This window comes from Neophocaena asiaeorientalis, unplaced genomic scaffold (genome assembly GCF_003031525.2).
Source record: "Neophocaena asiaeorientalis asiaeorientalis breed wild unplaced genomic scaffold, Neophocaena_asiaeorientalis_V1.1 scaffold251, whole genome shotgun sequence".
Taxonomy (NCBI): Eukaryota; Metazoa; Chordata; class Mammalia; order Artiodactyla; family Phocoenidae; genus Neophocaena; species Neophocaena asiaeorientalis.
In genome coordinates, this window is record NW_020173377.1 from 3115017 (window position 1) to 3132116 (window position 17100).

Sequence of the window (17100 nt, forward strand, 5' to 3'; positions counted from 1 at the left end):
TTAGGAAGGCTAGAGAGGGTTCCCTTTGGTCTCCTGGCTATAGGCTGTGCCTCTCATCCCAATTAATTACCACCACAGACAGTAAGAGAGTGTCTGCAGCCTGTTCTTACCATTGGGTGGGTGGGGGGCATGCTGAAGTTCTTTCAGTGGTGTTTTGATTCCCAAGAAGAGCACACTCTGTACTTCTGTGCGGATGAGGAAAATGGTTGCCAATTTGGTCCAGACCTGGATGATCGTTGTCCATATATGTGTAGCAAACTGTAGCAAACCCAGGCCCACGATGCTGCCAGTCTCCCGTTTCAAGTTATTCTCCTCTGTCGCAAGTTACACACCGAAAAACAACCATCGCCAGTGCCATATGGGTTAAAAGAGCAAAGGCCCCAGTTTTGAGTATATTTCTAGCTGACTTTACTTCAGATGTCTTAAATATGTTTCTGAAGATGGGAAGCATGGAGCATTAAGGAGGTAAATCACATGTGTGTGAGCCATGCTTGTGGTCAGGGCAGGAGGGTGAAAAGTGAAAACCACTGATCCGTGTGTTCCTCTTCCTCTCAGGTTCGCATCTTCACGTACCTCATTGGAAGAGAGGCTGCTTTTGCAGACAATCTCAAGTGGATGGCCTGTGCCAATAAAGGTAGGTCTCCCGATGGGTTCAGTTCTGAATAACTTCTCCGTGGATGTGTAGAAACAGAGACAGTCACGAGAAAGTGGAGTGTTCTATCAGAAGGCTATGAATTCTAAGATAAGGTCTGGATGTTTCTAAATGATTATGACTGACTTGTAACAACTTCTCCCAAAATGTGTTTATAAACTTTGAGGACGTAGTCAAGTGGAGTGGTTAAGCCTCTCCACTCTGTTGCTTAGTAACTGAGTGACCTTGGAAGAATTACTATGGCAGAGCCATTTACCATGCACCAAATATCCATGTGCTCACTCACCATTCCCAGCCCCCTTGCACTGGTTCTGGGAAACAGGCTTTAAGCAAAACCAACCTGGGTCATTTATGGGTTAAAGCATTTAAGAGCTGGTTTGGTGGTATCTATTCTTTTCTGCTCCTATGAACTCTGAAGCTACATGATGGAATAGATGAAATAGCCTGGGTTCCTGAGCGGCCGCATGGAGCAGATGCCTTTCCGCTCACCCTGTCTTCTGCCATCTGCCAGCCCATGATGGATATATAGTCTGTGTGATAAACCTTTGTGTTAAGCCAGTGAGATTTCCAGTTTGATATGTTCCCATAGCATAACTTAACCTACATAACTAATTAACTTAGTTAACTTTAACCTGCTTCAGTGTTCTAATCTTCAAAGTGGAGAGGGTGATAATAGCTTTTCTTTTTGATTTTTATTGAATATAGGGTTAAAAAATGAAATGGTACAGATTAGGTGCCTAGTTCAGTGCTGAGACCTAATAAGTGCTCAATAATTGTTGGCTTTTCTACTTTCACAGGTTAATTTTCTACATTCACAGGCCCTGATGTGTGTTGGAAACAATGCTTTAGGGAAGGCACAGGGAGGGAAGGAACAGGGCCTCCAGTCTTATGAAGGGCTTCTTTTCAGTCTACACACAACCAAGAAGGCAAAGCAAAGGAGGAAAATATGTGGTATATTCTAGATTCCTTGAGTCTTAACCCAAACTCCTTGAGTTCAAATCCAGCCTCTACCAAACACCAATCACAGTGGTGGATGTTACCATACCTACCTGGGTCTGAGTTATATCACCTACAGAACAGAGATAATGATGTTACCTGCCCCAGTCAGATGCTGTGAGCATGAATGAGGCTGTGCAGGTAAAGCTGGCAGCTCAGTGCCTGGCACAGAAATGGCCCATATGATTTCCTAGTGTTATATTGATCTGTGGTTATGTCTTATCTCTGCTCTGAGGCTATGCAGTCCCTGAGAGTAGCCTGTCACTCTGATTTCCTCTTGAGCACTCAGCCAAACCTCCTGCTCTGTGTAGAGTGGCTGCTTCTTTAAGGTTTGAAAAATGAGCAAATTGACTATAAATACTAATACATGAAGATATGTCCTGTTGCACAGTAAATTGGTATTGGTGGATGTAGGTGGTCTATTTCTACATTGCCTGTTATGCCGTCCTTTATAAAAGTTCCAATTATGTATGTTAGTGGAGGAAAGAGGACTCAGGGAAGGGTTGGCAGGTCTCAGCTTTAGTTTTGGTGACTTAAGACAAAGTTATTTTAGTTGCAAGCAACCAAAGTTGCTCCCTGAAATTAAAAAGAAGAGTGTTTTGGAGAGAGAGGAGAGTGAGTCAGAACCCAGAGTGGGAAGGGAAGCTTATGTCTCATGAGGGACCAGGGGCTGTGTTTTTGTTTTTCTTTTCCTTCTTGGTTTCTTTCTACATTCCGTGGCATTCTTCTTCTCTGTAGATAGACCTTCTCTGCTAGGGCATGTGCATGTCAAAAACGGCTACCTCACGCTGTGCATACCCATCTATCCACACAACACCTATTGTGGAGAAAGGAGAGTTTATATCTTATCCAGAAAATGATTCTGGCACCCAGCTTGGGACAGGTCTTCCCCTGCCGAATTGCATGTAGGCAGAGGTAGGGCCACAAAGAAAAATATATGTGCTCTGCAGGTGGATGGACACGGGAAGTTCTCAGGGAAAAGGTACCTAGCCAAGCAAGTAAACCTCTGCCTCACTTTCCCTATGCTTGGCATTGTGTTTTATTATCTGCTTCTACTTGGAGAAATCTTTGAAGCAAGTCTCAATTTCCTCATCTAAAAATGGAGAACTGCATGAAAGGTTTGAACATTTCCTTGAAGCTCTAAAATAACATGTTCTGCAATTATTTTAGTTTATTGGCTGGCTCACCTCACTCAAAGGTATCAGTAATTCTCATTGTCTCAGAGTAATGCATTTGGCTTCATTTGAAGAGGAAATATAGAAGGAAAGTAGGCATGAGGAGATGGAGGCTGAATGGATCCTAGGTTGCCTCTGAGAAAACAGACCATTGAGATAATTTTTGGAACTTCACTGACATTTGAGTGAGCTACACTTTCTCAATTTTTTTCCTTGATTCTGTGGTCTTGAAAGAAAGAGTTCCTTTCCATTTTTTAATTTTTAAAAGTTTTCATGTTACTCCTGCCACATCAGACTGCAATTCTTCCCATCAGCGAGTATGCATTTAGTCATGGGTTATTGTTTTTAACCACTGTCTGTGTCCAGCTGATGAAAATTACTCAAATTGAAGTCTTGTCTTAATCAACTAATATTACACCATAATTTAGTTTTAGTCATTGTTTATAAGAATCTTTGAAGAATCCTTTTGAAGACAATTTAGTCAACTCAGAGTATTTTGGGGCCTGGCCATAGAATATAGCCCTTTAGATTTATAAGTTCTGAGTGCAGCAACTTGGAAAATCCAAGGAGGTAATAGTAGCTGCTTAGCTGGCCTGGCCGCTGGATTCCTCAGTGATTCTCCTTCTCTTCCTGTCCAGATCCAGTTGTTTCCTTCCCTGCTAGAGTCAGTCCCTCACAATAGTTTCACCTTCCTCCTCTGCTTCTCTTCTAAAGGGCCTTGGGAATAAAATGTCATTGTTTGCCACTCTTCAAAGTAGCAGTTGCCATCAAAATGTCAGGTTCCAGTCATCTGTGCCCATATAAACATCGGCTTCATGTTGCGTCAGTTATGGGGTTTAGACCAGCGTAACGTCGGTGAGCAAGTATTCTTCTATGGTCATTAATTAAATCATTGTTTATACTCTCAGATTGTTATAGTATGGAGGCAGCATAACATTTTTCATCTCAAGTGACATGAGGTCCAGGGAGGGCCCGCCCCCCTCCTTACATATTTTTGCCCTGACTCAGCCAAGTTCTTCAGTGAAATGAAGCATTAGCATTCGGGGACCAGAGCAGACCCAGGGAAGCCCAGGGAGAAGCCTGTTGGCTGACTGACCAGAGTGACCCTAGGGAGGAGCAGGAGTTGTCAGGACCAGCTCATTGTCCCTGGGTCAGTGGTCAAGGACCTGCTATCCGTGTGAAACTTCTTGTTTGGAAGTATGGTAGCCATGGAGACAGTTCTCAGTCAGTGGACCTCTGGCACTGCCTCCTGTAAATGGATGTCTGGGAATATTCATGCCCTCACAGGAGTTCTCTGCCTCCTCCAATCCACTAGCAAAATCCAGAGAGGCCTGGAGCTCATTGGTTTGTCTCATTTTATGCATAACTAGGTCCTATCTTGAGGCAACCAGCCCTAATGAGGCAAAGCAGCAAACCATTTTAAATACATTAAAACAATTATTGCCACTGTAGAATGGCTTATGGAACTTAAAATTCTGCGTTCACACTATTGGTTAAACAAGTGAACTGGGAAAACTGAAAAGAGGGGCCAACTAGCCCAGATACTCCATAAAGCCTTGATGACCTTCTGTAATGTTCAGTGTGCCAAGCTTTTAAATAAGCACTGCCTGATTCTCCTTCAAAAATCATGGTGAATGGAGTATTTTCCAGCTGTGCAAATGAAGAAGGGTCTCTGTGTTTGGTTCTCAACTTATCTGTCATCATTAGATCGAATGGAAACGCCACGTGAGTCTGTCTTGTTTATCTACTCAGCCTGTCCCTCGTTGATAGGCTAATGGTCATTCTCTCCTTGTTTGAAAGAGAACTGGCGGCCTGAGCCCTCCTTGGAAGTTCAGACCCATAGCCTTTTCCCACTAGAAATCTCTTAACCTCGCTCTACCTTTCCAAATGTCAAATTTATGAGGCCAGAATGGTTGTTTGGAGTAGGGAAAAACTGGCAATTAAATTTTTTTGCTGTTTCAGAAAAGGTGGAAGAAGGCAAAAATGACAGTTATTCGGATACCTTTGTATAATTCATTTTTTGTACTCTTCGACCAATAACTCTCCAATTCCCCAACCCCCAGCCCCTGGTAAGCCCCTTTAGACTCTGTTGCTATGATTTTCACTTTTCTAGATTCCACATACCAGTGATATCATACAGTATTTGTCTTTCTCTGTCTGGCTTATCTTATTTAGCAAGATGTACTCAAGGTCCATACATGTTTTTGCAAATGGCAGGATTTCCTTGTTTCTCATGCTGAATAATATTTCTTTGTGCGTGTGTGTGTATACACTGTAACTTTTTAATCCATTTATCCATTAATGGAGACTTAAGTTGTATACATTCTTTGTGTAGATTCCATAGAACTTGAGAATTTGAGTGGAAAGGGTAATAGTTGTGAAGATGAACATGGTGCTACTGTTGTTAATAGCAGCTAAGGATGACAAACTTCTTACTAAGTGCCATGTAAAGTGCAAAGTACTTTTATGTGTTATCTCTTTTGACCCTCATTAAACTGTATGAAGTGCATGAGAAGGAAACTGAGACTCAAAGAGACTAGCAGCTCGCCCCAGGTTACCAACTAGCAGGTGGCAGAGCCAGGAATCAGGCCCAGTTGTTCCAAAGTCTGAGCCTAACTCTTCACCAGGATGTGAGGTTGCCTCTCTTTGGGGAGAAGAAAGTCATGGTTCATAGAGGACTATTTCCCATTATTTGAGAGAATCTAGGAAAAGGAATCTAGATGTTGAGAAAGGACTTTAATGGTCTATAGTTAATAAAGACTGGAGCTGGGATTTATAACCACCCTGTGTGTTCCAGAAATTGTCCTGCTTCAGCTTGTGTAGGCATGTGGTCCAGTTTCTGACATTTTACAAATGGAGATATTAAGGCTCTTCGAGGAGACGAGGCAGGGTGGAATGGGGCACAGCGATAGAGCTGCCGGCAAGCCAGCATTCCTAGCTCCACAGTGTGATCCTTTAAACTAGAGGTCCCCAGCCTTTTTGGCACCAGGGACCAGTTTCATGGAAGACAGTTTTTCCACGGACTGGGTGGGGGAGGATGGTTCCGGCGGTAACACGAGCAATGGGGGGATGGTTCAGGCGGTGAAGAGAGCAATGGGGAGCGATAAGGAGTGGCAGATGGAGCTTCACTAGCCTGCCTGCTGCTCACCTCCTGCTGTTTGGCCTGGTTCCTAAGAGGCCAAGGACCGGTAGCCGCGGTCCCCAGGGATTGGGGACACCCACTTTAAATTATTTTTTCTAGCATGAAATTTGAAATTAAAAATATTATAGACTTGAGGACACGGGGAGGGGGAAGGGTGGGCTGGGACAAAGTGAGAGGGTGACATGGACCTGTATGTACTACCGGGTGTAGGGTAGATGGCTGGTGGGAAGCAGCCACGTGGCGCAAGGAGATCAACTTGGTGCTTTGTGACCGCCTGGAGGGGTGGGATAGGGAGGGTGGGAAGGAGTTGGGAGGGAGGAGATATGGGGATGTATGTATGTGTGTGGCTGATTCACTTTATGAAGCAGAGACTAACACACCATTGTAAAGCAATTATACTCTAATAAAGATGTTAAAAAAGAAAGAAAAATATCATATTATTCACACACAAAAAGACTTGCTCCTAAGTCAGAGGTTCTGGCTGATTCTGATAGCTTCACATTTGCAAGCCCCCTTCTCCAGGTGGCACATGCCCACTGAGGCCCCTGGGCTCCCTGCGCTAGTGGTCATTCTCTCTTTGGTCTTCTCTTTCCAACTCATCGGACATGTGCCCTTCAGCTCTAAGGGCCCAATAGACCTCTTACTCGTTCTTTGTAATGGTCCAAAGAGATGTGGAGGTAGAAAGTTGTTTATCAATGGTTCATTTTTCTATAGAAAAAAAGTGATTTTCAGTAGTGTGTGATGTTGATGGGGAGGACGAAGATGGGACAGAATATTGTGAGGGTCTTCCAAGAACACTGTTGTTCCGTAAGGGGATGCACACCAGGTCTTGAGGCAACCAGCTCTAATGAGGCAAAGCAGCAAACCATTTTAAATACATTAAAACAATTATTGCCACTGTAGAATGGCAGTATGGCCACTATGCCCCAGTGCCTGACCAGCAACATCACTGCCTACCTTATTGCCTTGGGAAGACTGGGACCTGATCACTGGCTTTCTTGTTTTCAGCCTGCCTTATGTCAGAAGGGAAAAGAGTCTTTGAAAAGACTCAAGGGTGCAGTGCCCATCACACCAAAAGTAGAACGAGGACCTTACCCAGACCTTACCGGTGAGGTAGACAGCCATGGTCTCCCACTGAGGAGCAGACTCCGGGGTCCCTCAGGTCTGGTGTCATTGCGAAGTGGAGTGTTGAATGATGTACTGATGGAGCATCTCATGCAGAGGCACCTCTTAGACAAGGGACTCTTAAGAAATCTCTAAGTAAGGGTAGGAAAATATCAGAAATACAAAGCACCAGGCTGCATGTGGTTTATCACACTGAGTAGTTGTAACTCAGAGTTCACAGGAGGCTTTGTAAGGGAATAGGTAAATAAATTGATGTTATGGAGAAAAATGAGCAGATCATTTATAATAGGTGGCTAATTTCAGCGTTAATTACTCCTTGATAATTACCAAAAGATTGCTGATTCTATTTTCTAACATGATATATGAAGTCCAAAAAGGCACATTAAAGAAGAGAATAAACATTCAAGAACTAGAATTTAAAATAAATAAAAAGAGGTGAGGGAAGGCCGGGGGGAAAGTGGCCAGTTCAAAGGATGCAGAGGGAGAAGGAGGGAAGCATCTATGGTTACAGGCAAAGAGTCCAGCCCTCAGTGACTTCCTGTTATCCATCAAAAAGTACATTTGTTAACTAAAACTTATATGAATAACATTTAAAAACAAAAAGAGGCTCTTTCAGATAAGTTTTATAGTTTAATGGGTTGGGGTTAGATGATCTGATTTGCATTAAGCTTTGCAGTGTACATTATTAATTTTATCTTTGTAATTCTAGCTTTTCTTACCTTTTATACATCTGCATTTATGGTCTATATATTGAAATATAAGTTAGAACTGTGGTATGGGTTTTGAGTAGACCTTTGGTGCTAACTACTGTGCATTTGCCAGGAACCTCATAGGGCAACCACATATTTCCCCACCCCAGCCTCAAACTCTCCCAGCCACAGAGATTCAAGCAGCCCATTAGGGGTGTCCTTACAGAGGAGGACCATGCTGTCCATGCTCTGAGCAGCTGCCATGCTGTCCTTTCCCATTACAGGAAGAGGCAGTGTCTTCAGTGGTTAAGAGCAAAGGTTTTGGAATCAAATGAATCTGTATTCAAATTGACCCAGGACAAATTACTAAACACTGTTGTTTCTGTTTCCTCCCTATACAACGAGCACACACACATGTTGAGCTGTTGTGTTACCCAAGTGTAGAGCGAGAGTGTGAATCACAGTAAGACTTCGGTGAATGTCCTTGCTTCAGTAATGGCTCTCCCAGAGCCACGTGCTGGTTCTGGGAATATCTCTCTGGACAAGACAGGCACCAGCTTTTTGTGACATTTCCTGGAGCCAATATTCCATTGGCAAGAACAAAGTAAACAAGTAAATCAGAATTCAGCATTGATGAATCTTCAGAAGAAAGTGAAAGCAAGGTGAAGCAAGAGGAAATGAGTTCAGACAGCTAACCCCTGAATGATCCAAAGGAGCCATCCGTAGAAAACTGGGTAAATGGTGTGCCAGGCAGAGGGTACAGTAGGTGCAAGTGCCTGGGGGGGGTCAGGTGGATGAACTTGGTGGGAAGATGGAAGGGGATGAGTTCATCCAGGTAGGCGGGGGCCTAGTGAGGGAGAGTCTTAGAGGTCAGGTAAGAAATTTGGATTTTATTCTAATTAAATAGAAGCTGTTTTAGGATTTTAGGCAGGGAGATGATGGTCTGCTTTATACTTTAGATGGTCTGCTTTATACTTTCCTTTGACTGCTGTCAGGAGTCTAGATAACAAGGAGGGGGATTTGTGGGGCGGGGGGTGGTTGTTGCTATACCCTGGGGGAGAGACAGTGGAGTCTGGAGTAGGGTGGGAGCAGTGGAAATGTGGGATTGGACTTGAGACATATTTTAGAGATAGGGCCAGAAGAATATGCTGGTGGATTAGCTATGGGGTGGGGTGAGGAAATGATGGCTATCAAGGATAATTCTTAAGTGTTTGGCCCAGTTGGGCGGTGGCGTCATTTGCTGAGGTGGGAAAGACCCAATGCGGGAGGAATAGGTCTGGCCAGGGAAATCAGGAGTTGGCTTTGGACGGGTTCAGTCTGAGAACACTGTTAGTCATCCTTATGGAGGTGTCAGGTATACTATTGGCTACGGGCCTGCAGCCAGCTTTTTGTAACTTTTCATAACTTTGATTATGATAGCAAGGCCAAGTGAGGATGATCCCTCAGCTCCATCCCCTTCCAAATGTGTGATTGTTTTTCCTTCCCACTCTCCCTCAATGCTGAGAATCTGTCTCTCCCATCCCCCTCCTTCTATTTATTCCCTCCCTTCTCTTGGCCCTATTTTGGAAAACCCAAATCAGGGATTTTTACTGTTGGCTTTGAGGATTAGAATGAAAACACAGACAACCAAGAAAAACTCCTCCCAAGAGAGGCTGTGTTTACTGCACATTTGGTACAGGAACCCACAATAGGAATAGTGCTATACTGTGAATTGCTCACCCAGGTATCCTCACGGTCCAGGACCATGGAGTCCTCTCCTCCTCTTATCAACATGGCAACACCTCTCTTGGTTTGTCCTCTGTGTCATGTTTGTCTCTCTAAGACCCTTCATGCAGAGCCAAAGGTTTACCTACTAGAGAAGAGCTGAAATGTCTTCTTTCTTATTCAAACACTGATTGTAGTCGTGGTTTGTGGAGGGATTATAACTATGATGCTTGCTGTCATCCAGCAATCTTCTTTAAAACTTCTTTTTCCCCACTATGCCTCTAAGAGGGGCCACCTGGAAGCCTTGCATGAGCAGTGACCCAGATGGGCATCCCTAACTGTAGTGCCTGACCTCTGACGGAGTGCCAAGGTACACATGGGCCCTGCTCCAGAGCCCTGAGCTAGAGCAGGGTCTCACAGGTCTTTTGGGCTCAGTTTCTACTGGGATGGGCGAGGCTCTGGCCCTGGTCAGGAGGGTGGAGTGGACAAGAGTGACAGTGCGTGTTAATTAGCACTGTGCAGAGCTGTCACCAGGAAGCCAGAAGCCACATGGTGCCAACCTGGTTTGGGGTTGGTACAACAAATTAAAACCAGCTGGCTTTTGTTTGGAAATGCCCTGGGAGGGTCCTGGTCCTTTCTGGACAACAAAAGGGCTGGCGTTTCTTTACCCTGAGCCCTGTATTAAACACTAAGAGGTTCTATAAACACTACAGCAAGTGCTGTGATGGATCTGGTTTCAGAGGCACACATATCCTCTCTCATTTGTTGGCAAGTAGGAGGTGGCATCAACTTAGTTATAAAGGTCCTTATTTAGAGGCATGGGGAGGAAACAAGAATCTGTGTCCATCCAGTGTCCCCCTGCTTAAAATGCTTCCATGACTAGTTGCCTGTAGGATAAAGTCTAAACTCTTTCCCAAGGTCTTATATGATAGTCCCTCTGCTAATTCCTCTGATCTTATAGCACCCTACTTCTACTCACTCTCCCCGAGCTTTTTACTCCAGCCATTCTGAGTTTTTTTCAGTTCCTAGAATGGGTCTAACTCTGACCTTGGGCCTTTACTTACATTCCTTGCTTTGCCGGACATAGTCTTTAACCCCCCTTCCTCTAGCTAACTGGTCCTCATCCTTCAGGGTTCAGCTGTACTGACCCTTCTTCGGGGTAGCCAAGTGATTGCCTGTCCATGCTGTGTGTTTCTCTATAATGTTGACTGTGCTATTTTATAGTTGTCAGCTTACTCAGACCTCCCAGGAAGCAGGGGTCATGCTCATCTAGTTAACTCCTGCTCCTCCAGTGGTAGGCACCAAGAAAGCCTTCCATAAATGTTTGAATGAAGGGCTCCCTCCTGGGGATCCAGACCTGTGCTCAGTTCAGCCCTTCTCTTCTAACATCTCCTGACTCCCAGCAAAGCCAACAGGACGCCAAGCTGAAGAGGAGCATAGCAGTACCTGAACTCGAGATCAAAATGGCCTCTCCACCCACAAGATGATAGCATGTTTAGAACTTTTTATGTTACTGAGAAACCATGTCTACCCAGCATATTCAAATGGCAGGTCTGGTAACTACATGAGGGTTTGAGCTGGAGTTTCTGCCTTAAACACACAAAGAGCAAAATTCTGTAGAAGCAAAAGGCATAGATTAAGATACTCAAGCCTGGTTTCACCTTCTGTATTTGCCACTTGTTACCGGTGAGAACACGGCCAAAACACATATGCTCGGTCTGCCTCAGTCATCTTATTTGTAAAGTGGTCAAGTTAGGCCCACTTCATCATGTTGTCAGGAATAAATGAGGCAAAGCTTATCAGGTGTTTAGCAAATTTTGTGCCCCTTATTAAGCACTCAAAAATTAATTATAGGGGGGAGGGATAAATTGGGAGATTGGGATTGACATATACACACAACTATATATAAAATAGCACAGGGAACTCTACTCAATACTCTGTAATGACCTATATGGGAAAAGAATCTAAAAAAGAGTGGATATATGTATATGTATATGTATAACTGATTGACTTTGCTGTACACCTGAAACTAGCACAACATTGTAAATCAACTATACACCAATAAAAATTTTTTAAAAAAGAAAAAATTATAACTATTGTAGTTATAAAAATAGGACAGCCTTTAAATTTTGTGCTTTTTAGTTTTCCCATTGGAAATAAATACACTAAAATGAAAAAAAAGGGGGGGTTTACAAAATGGCATGTAGAGAGGACTCCCATATCTACCAGAGAAGGTCTATATATATATGTATAGAAAACATCTGGGGAGAGATTCTCCAAAGGATTAACAGGGGCTTCTTCTGGGAGGTGGGTTTGTGGTTGATCTTCATTTTATTCTTTTTGCTTGACTCTGTTTTCTAACATGAACACATTGCTCATTAAGTGGGTGATGGTAGAGAGGAGACATAATGTTTAAAAAGGAAAAGGGAAGAAAGAAATTAGCTAGAGGCTAAGAAGGCATAGCGTAGGTCTGCTCCCCAGTTGTAGTTGTTCCTGTCTTTACTTAACGTTGTTCTCCCTTGGCAGGATTTTTCACCCAGATCTCCACCTTGGCTGATGTGCAGGAAAACGTCATGGAATACCTCCATGTACTCAGCCGGCCCAAAGTCATCGACCAGGAGCACGACGTGGTGTGGACTGAAGCGTACATCGACAGCACTGTGAGTCCCCAGGGCCCCAGGGGAGAGCCTGAGGGTTCCTCCTACCATGGGAGAGTTTCCCTGGGTTTATTCCAGAAGATGGTGGTTGTAGCATTCCTTCTCAGTAACGGGGTTCACTGACGTCTTCCATATTTGTATGGTTTGCGTTGATCTCTTAGCAAGCAAGGTTGGTGACAACTCCTAATATCAGAGAATGTAACAGGTTCTTCTGGAAGGTGTCTCGTCAGCACAGAAAACTCACTTTTGGTTTCTGTCTTCTCTACCTTTTTCTCCTTCTCACAAGTGTACAAATTCTGTCAGTGTGGCAATGATGACAGGTGTGTTAGATTCGGTCCTTGCCATCATCAGAGAGGCCCAGTCCTGGGGATGAATCTTGGGTCTCAACTTGGGAAGGTGGGACCACCTTCAGTTCTGACAGTGAATTGGAGCCACCGTAGAGGCCACAGCTGCCTTTTCTTCCCTTGAACAAGTGAGAAAATGCTTCAGTGGTGGTTATATAGGCACTGATTGTTGTTGCAACTCTGGCCATGGGCTCATTCTAAAGCCAAATTCCAAGGAAAAAAGATTCTGGTGCCGAATTATCTTAAAAGGAGGAGTGTTGCCAATCGTCAAATAATGGCTCAATGGCCAGGTTTCTTGTGTAATTGCTGGGTGATTTTTCATAGTCATAATGAATCTGATGGGAGTGGCAGTTTTCGTTTATTGATTGTAAATGTTCTCAGAGGGCCCCCTCCCATCATTTGTGTCGGGATTAACATCACATTAATCGCTGTAACCCAGACCAGCCGTCCTCCAGAGTGATCTCAATGGCTGCCATGGGCCAGCTTTTCTCTCCACGAGCTCGCTCATTCCTGCTGCTCTTCTGGCAGCTGCAGGCAGATACAGGGCAGGAGCAGCATGTGGGAACCCATCTTGGGGGACAGCAAAGCAGCCTGCACCCCCCCACACACAGCCTTAAAGTATACAGTGGGACCATGGAAATACAAACTGGTCAGGAAGGGGTAGCCCGTCCCCAGGAGAAATCACCCTGAGTGGAGATGGGTGTTAAGCTAAAGAGCCATCTCTGGTTGCCAGGGAGACCTTGGGCTTTTATCATGTTCAGAGTCTGACCCAGTTTGGTTTAGAATCATGGAAGTGAAATAACTAAGCCACCCCATTTGTGTCGGCACCATACTAACAGTAATAACAGAGCAATGACAGTGATGGTTTCATCTCTTCCTCATATGTGTGGTTGAGTAAGGCTGGGGAAGAGGAGAGGAGGAGGGCAGCCAGCGAGGGACGGACTGATCCAGGCACCCAGTGGTTCTGTGTACAAACCCTGAACAGCCAGTTGGGTCTGTCATCTTATTTGTTTCATCAATGTAAAAAATATAAAACAGAGTCTCTATGGGACTAGCACCTGGATAAACAGACAGATCAGTAGAGTAGAAGGTCCAAAAAAAGGACCCACCTACATATGGAAATTTAATTTGTGATAAAGGTGGCATCTCAAATCAGTAGTGCTAGGATGGGCTTTGTAATAAATGCTTTTGGGAAAACTAGATAGCTATTTAGAAAAAGATAAAATTAGTATTTTCTTCACATCACACCAGAGAAAAATATCCAAGGGGATCAGAGACCTAAACTGTAAACAATGAAACCATATAAGCACTAGAACAAAATCTAGTGAATTCCTCTATAACCTGAGTCCAGAGAATGACTTTCTAACAATGACTCCAAAATCCAGATGCAATATAAATAAAAATAGGTTTGACTACTTAAAATATAAACAAAGCAAAACCCAACTTTTATAGCTAAAAGAATCAAGCACAGTCAAAAAGAAGCAAACTCAAAAAGCAAATGGTAAAATAGGAGAAAATATGCAACATATAGCACACATAAAGAACTAATAATCCTAATATATAAAGAACTTTCAAAACTTAAGGGGGAAACTCCAAAATTCCTATAGAAAAAAATGAGCAAAAGACATGAGCAGACAGTTCACACAAAAATAATTAAAATGTCTTTTAAACATTTGAAATATGTACAACTTCACACACTGTAAGAAAAATGCAAATTAAAGTATGGCTTGAGATACCATTTCTCTCACCTATTAGAGTGGCAGAAATGAAAAGCTTAACTTTGTGGGTGAGGCTGTGGGAAAGAGACACTTGTACATGCTTGTGGAAAGACAGAATGGGGTATAGGAAGGGGAAATGTACATTTACCCTTTGACCCAGAAATTCTACTTCTAGGAATTAACCCTGAAGATAAACCTCCAAAAATCCAAAAATACATACGCACAAGTTTGTCCACTGTAGAATTGCTTGTCATTTCAAAATATTGAAAGTTACCTAAATCCCCAACCATAAGAGATCAATTGGATAAACTGTGGTACATGGATGTAATGGAGTCTTAATGTTAAAAACAAACAAACAAAAAGCCTGGAATATTTTGTGCCAGACAATAACGAAGCACTCAAAACCATGAGGTCACATCAAAAGGCCCAAGAATCAACGTGAAGGGGCTCTCACTGGTCAACTCTGGGACAATTTGAGCCTCAAAATTAAATAGAAGAGTAATGGACTATAACTTGAATAAAACAAATCAATGTGTTCTAAATAAGTAAACAAATCTCAAACAGATGACTAAATAGATGATGAAATGGATGGGAAGGAGTGCATATGTAGTGGGCAATGGGATGCTGCCTGGTGGGTGTGGAGGGAGGGAGTCATGAGATGGAAAATCACCAGTGGGCAACCATTTTAGTAAAGATTGATTAGGGTGAAGGTCATCCATGGATGCTAAATCTAGGGGGGAATTTTGATAATGAGCAGGATACTTTCATGGTCTCAAAGTGCTTCCCTAGAGATTTTTGACTAGTTAGGAGGCAAAAAAAAAAAAAAGTATCGATCCAGTAGAAGAATCCAAAAACATCTTGAGCGGGTCTTCAAAATTAGTGTCACTAATGAGAAGCAGATGGACCTTGTGTGCCTTTGGTGAAGGACACATCATACGTTTAGAGTGTCCTGGCTAGGGTTACATAACCTGAAAATCATGGGGAGGAAGAGAATAAAGCTTTGTATCAATGTAACATCTTGCTTTAGGTAATGCTAATCATTTAAATAAATTGTTCTAGATTTGCTAACCACATACATACGTATTTACACACACATATATACATTTATATATGGGTGGCAGTTACAAGAGAGGGAAAACCCATTGCTACTGCAGCTTTTCCACTAAAGAACTGACAGCAATAGTGAAGAAAATGGTCTGAAAGCAGCTCTGGGCAAATGGTGCAGAGGAATTGTCTTTGAAGTCTTATGCTTCATATTAAACATTTACATGAAATTTTCATTCTGTGCCATAATCATCTTTACTTACTTTAAAATAAAATAACGCTTTAAGTGGCTCATTATTAATTAAAATGGTAGACCAAGATGACAGAGCTCATTTATTCTACCTCTTCAAGAACCTTTTGATGCACATAAAACTAAACCCCCAGAATGTTTGTCCCTGAAATAATAGCTCAGCACTGCCTCTGTGTTGTATCTTTGCAAATAGCCCTGATAAATGAATCCCCTAGTAGAATGTTCTGAGGGTTCTTTCTCATCTTGGTGGTGCTGAGAAACCTGTTGGGTTAGGAAGGATTGGGGATTCCGTATTCCTCTTTCATAGGCCTGTTAGGTGAGGAGAAGGCAGCTACTGCTCCAACAGGTGCCTCACTGGCCAGGAAGCAGCACCCCTTCAAACTCGTCATCTGGGCCTGTATCTACCAGGGCAAAGGCAAAAGCCCCCTGTTATTTATATGGAAACAAAATTGGAATCATTTGCTAAACTCTTCTGCAGAGTCTAAATTCTAAGATGAGGCTGTCAACTTTAGCACCACCCAGAAGATGAAGAAGGTATGGGAATCAGCAGTTGCAAGTTCATGACCATCCTGACACATCCAGGACAGTCCAAACCCAGGATTGCCCTAATGTGTCCCACCTTGCAATAATTAAAGAGACCAAACTCAGGAGCATTTGGCACTGGGAATGGTGACCCCATTTTAATAATATCCTGGTAGGGTTGGCAGCTATGGAATTTTTTTGATATTTGAACATATTTATAATCCACCTTAGCAACTTCTTTAGAGTCTTTCCAAGGCATTTATTTACATAGTTGCAGAAGTAACAACTTCCTTTTTATATTCATAATTTACAGATTTAAATAATGTTTAATTAATTTATACCATTATGATAAAATTACAGCTGCTGTTCATCATAACATTTCTGCTGACCAGTGATTTCTCCAGGAGCCTGGTTCTCCTTGTGACATTGTAGTCTGGATGTGCCTTTGATTCCTTTAGGACTTTTGACCCTACTGATTTACAGCATTTCTACCAAATACTATGGAATTAGGTACTAGTTGATTATCTAGTAAATTTGGACAGTCGATCCCACAAGTTTGCTTAATATGGTCCTAAAAGTCTTCTTTCTCCTTAGTTATCCTATTTGCTTGACTCATCAGTTACTGTGGTTGAAAACCCAGCAGCAACAAATATAATAATTGATTTAATACTTAAGTGAATAGCTTGTAATAACCTAAGAGTATAGTACTTTCTCTCTTTATTAATTATACATTAATTCATACAGTTCTGGGTCTGGACAAGATCAAGATAAAAGTTTGAACAGAAGCTGAGTTAGGATTTTTGCACGTGAGAGTCCAGGGTTGTGTTTAATCCAGCCTGATCTAGAATCAAGACAGACAGAATTTTCCTTTCAGGGTCCATCCTCCCTGACTATTACTACCAGTCTGATTAAATATTCTGTTTCCTGCCTGGCTGTTCTATTCAATATGCTCTCCTGGTGAATCCCAAATAAATGAATTAATGTTAACAGCATTAATTATGTTTAATCTAATAAGATTTCATGTATTAATTGACAAAACAGCAAACACCAGGATTCTGAAATTCATGGGCTTCTCATCTGAA

At 42.7% G+C, this 17100-nt stretch overlaps 1 protein-coding gene across 1 annotated transcript in view; it reads left to right on the plus strand.

Annotated features, from left to right (window-relative positions):
- Nucleotides 1-17100, plus strand: part of CACNA2D3 (calcium voltage-gated channel auxiliary subunit alpha2delta 3) — a 772424-nt gene that overhangs the window by 492618 nt on the left and 262706 nt on the right. The window contains exons 12-13 of the mRNA XM_024746438.1: nt 556-634; nt 12010-12143. Coding sequence (XP_024602206.1) covers nt 556-634; nt 12010-12143 — 213 coding nt within the window. The remainder of the gene's footprint in view (nt 1-555; nt 635-12009; nt 12144-17100) is intronic.